General features: G+C 36.3%; 1 protein-coding gene across 2 annotated transcripts in view; it reads right to left on the reverse strand.

Moving 5' to 3' along the window:
- The window catches only part of LOC102677253 (rho GTPase-activating protein 20-like), a 179,690-nt gene extending 176,032 nt beyond the window's left edge, over positions 1 to 3,658 (reverse strand). Inside the window, exon 1 of one of the 2 annotated variants that reach the window (XM_006616261.2) lies at positions 2,541 to 3,658. In XM_006616261.2, coding sequence (XP_006616324.1) covers positions 2,541 to 2,732 — 192 coding nt within the window. In that variant the 5' untranslated portion in view covers positions 2,733 to 3,658. The remainder of the gene's footprint in view (positions 1 to 2,540) is intronic. The other variant, XM_006616260.2, reaches the window with a different exon arrangement.
- Between the last annotated feature and the right edge of the window lie 285 nt (positions 3,659 to 3,943).

The raw sequence follows: 3,943 nt of genomic DNA on the forward strand, positions 1-3,943 counted from the left end.
AATATAATGATCGAAGAAAGTGATTCGTGCAATGTTGAATCGTACGTATATTTTCATTTATAGATTTATGTTATAAAGAATGTTAATTGAAGCAAAAATATTGTTTGAAAAGATAGATTGAGAATCTTAAAATATAATCGAAATCTTTCTTCGATATCCTTCGTTAATTGAGAATTGAATTTAAAACTATTAAATTTGAAAATTATTAAATAATTTTTCACAGGACTTCTTTGGAAATTTTTTTAGATCAAGACTCTTATAATTTTATAAGATCTTTCTTTAATGTTGGATACTATTTTGAATATAATATATGGAAAGTCACTAATCCCCGGATGTTTGACTGTTAATTATTTTTCATTCGACAAGTTAATCGTAAAAAATTGGCCAGAGAAAGTGGTGCATAAAATCTATATATTTGCATAATGCTGGTGATTTAATCACTCCCGTTTCCAGAATGATTATATATAGGCGACTTGTTTACGATTTATATATTATAATTTTCAAAATAATCGGAGAACGATGCAAACAATGTCCATTTAAAACGATATTTTAAGATACGCGATTAAGAACATAAACGAACTGAAAGATTAGAATCGTAAAACTTATAAATGATTACGCGATTTTATTATTATCAAGTATCAAAGTCAACAAACGTTTTCTTTTGAAAGATTTCTAATCTCGCTCGCAATCAGATTCGCTTATGTAACATGATGATCATTGAAATCAAACAAATAGATTCGATTTATGTAAAAACAATGATTTAATTAGAATTAAATTGATAGAATTATTTCATTTGACAAAGAATAGAACGTGTAAATTTTTTTGTGATAGAGAGGAAAGTAAAAAAAAAAAAGATTTATTGCGAATACGAGAAAGGAGATATATGGAAAGGGAAGAACGTTACATCGATGGCTCAACGAGACAACGAAAAGAGTTATTTCTTCCGTACGAATCGAGGCTACAAATTATCCAGCAATTAGATCGTAAATCCCGGCAAACGCGGTTGGAGACGCGAGATCATTCGATCAACAGCGAAAACACTTGTCTACTGCATTAGCATTTAATTAGGGTTTTCTGTTTATAGGTAAATGGTACGAAGCTCGTTTGAAATAACAGTTATTCTTACGATGCAACCGTGGCTACATATTACGCATGCACGTGCGACTACTTTGTGCAATCAACCAAGTGATATACGTACATATATATATATACATATATCCGTATAAAAATTGAAAAAATTACCACTCCTGTCTAAACGATTGATATCTAGTTCACAATCGGTAGCTGAATGTCCGAGTATGCGTGTCGCGACCAACGTGTACAATGTATACGCATGCGCAATGAAAAATAAAATCGGTCTTTCTCGGTTGTATTCGTTTCTACCCACGTGATATATTAAATACTTCCGATCATGCTTGATCATGAAATCGATATATATATCATAATTCATAAAAGTTCAATTCGGGACAAAGTGCATTTTGCTCGATGGTAGAAAGTGACTATCGATCACGTTGCGCACTTTCTTTCTTACGATGATTACGTGTAGAAGTCGGTGGAGTTCAAGGAACGCCATCGCGCATACGTACGACGCATTCACTTTTCTTTTCGCAAATTCGCCGTACGCACGTGCAAACACGCATACTATATTACTGTACTATATTAAACGTTACTCGAAAGATGAGAATATTTCTTTTCCCATGCGATTGAGAACCGTGGTAAAAAAAATAAAAAAAAAACAATTATTCGAAGAAAATATGAAAAGATTACGATCTTTGTTTCGGATTAGGCTGAATAGAAGGAAAAGAGGTTATAAATCAAAAGTTGTCGGTATCTCATTTTCAGCTCATTGTCACACAGCTTGTATATTCTGTTAAGCGGAATGTTGTAAATATATGATCGAACTAGAATCTAAACATTCATTAATTCCATCGGAAATAATTAAGCGAACGGTCTGTAATAAACGTTGCCTCGCCAATCGCTAACAAAAGTCAGCGAAAGAGCATATATACAAAGAAGCAAAGCAAACGTGTATGAACACTCGAAAGGAGAATGACGTGCAACTATAGAGCGCTTAAATACCGAAGGTAACGCCTCTTACTCCTGTATAGAATGTACGGCACCTTGTACTCGGTACATGGTCTACGTGTTGGTAGGCTACATTAATCGTTCGAATCCTATGCCGGAGTTTCGATTTCTATCATGGAATTCATGTTGCCTAGATACAGATTTAGCCTTTTCTACAATATTACGAAAAAAGATACGTTCGCGATACAATTTGAAACAATCGGAATTTGAGAGATATGGTCGGTAATCGATAATCAAACGAGCTCTTCGCTAAAATATCCGAACGATATATTCCGAATGAAACAATATGTATGATCCGTAAAATATCCATAAAATATAATAATGATTAAGTAAATCGATTGCTATTCCGTTTCGAATATGTTATTTCGAAGATAAAATGATAATAGAAAAAAAATAACGATAAGATTTTTTGAACAGAACAAGAAACATGAGAAAATAAAATAGAATTTACTCACGGTGAGGTGTGTCTTGTCAGGCGCAATTGCCGTGATCTCTACTGGCCTTGGTTCAGGTGGATTCGCTTTGCTGAGAATGGCAGCTGGCATTTTCGCGACCAGAGATAGCCTCCTGGTGAGTCGTCTGCCTAATTCCGCACGTCGTCGCACCCTAACTCGAGGACCAGTACCTTTGTAACCTCCAAATTCCATTCTGAGAAACGTGTTTCTTCCTTATCCCCGTGCTCTCATGGCGGCAAACGGTCGCATCTTGTGTCACGTGGTCACACAAATTATACGATTATATCGCGACCCAAGTCTATCGGCGAATTATCGAAACTCGATTATATCGAAAATTGTATATACATAATGAATATTTCGATTGTCTATGTCCAAATTCACTGTATGTTTTTTTACTATTGACATTCAAACGTATTCTTCACATATCAATGATACATTCATTACTTCAGTTTATTTTTAAAAATTCTCACACATATCAAAACAAAAACATCGATGATTCAACGTTGCGGTACAAAAAGTCGTTAACGAATTTCACGCATTCGATCGGTCGAAGTCAAAGATCACTCTCGCGAGCCCCGTCACTCGACATTTTGCTCTCAAAACTAGGTCACTGACGTACCGTATTTTTCGAACACGTTCGAAAATGCAAATACTGGTTTTGAAGCAACGGTTGTCCGCGTTGGGTTACGACGTAAACACTTGCTCGGATGCTGAAGGGCTGGCTTCGGTCGCGTGCACACACACACGTTCTGCTAACGTCTCCTACGGACACATATGCATCCTAGTTTCACGTATATACCATGGTAGAACGAAGAAAGGTACAATGCGGTGCGCGTGTGTGTCAGGAGATTCGATAGTATTCGAAAAGCGAGGCACAAGGTGCGGAAAAGAGAACAGCCAGTTCTTGCTGGCGCTCGGTCTGCCTGGCGCGCTTCGACTGAAATTGAATCGCAGCAACCTCCTACCACGCGGCCCGTCACACTACCGGCCTTCCTAACCGTCGCGCCTCTTCGTCACTCTCGTGTCTTCGTTTCTAGCGTACCAAGAAATCCGCGTAAACAAAACGAATTTCAAAACTAGATAGAACCCGTATGCTATACGCACGCTTGACTACGAAACACTGATGTAACTGATGCGCGCGATCAATCTCGACTAACCTAACCAACTGTTCGACCAATCAACGACATTGTATTAATAATACTCGCCGAATCCACCAATTACAAGATATTATTTATCACGGGATCGTCAATGACGCCATTTTGCATTTCCAAGTTTAAAATTTTTTATTTATTCTTTTTCATTTTTCTTATGTTTTTTTAATTAATACGATGCAAGATTTCTTTCATTTCGATTTATATCGATTATAATTCGATACGATATATATATATATATATATATATATA

The sequence above is a fragment of the Apis dorsata genome, unplaced genomic scaffold (genome assembly GCF_000469605.1).
Source record: "Apis dorsata unplaced genomic scaffold, Apis dorsata 1.3 scaffold_256, whole genome shotgun sequence".
Taxonomy (NCBI): Eukaryota; Metazoa; Arthropoda; class Insecta; order Hymenoptera; family Apidae; genus Apis; species Apis dorsata.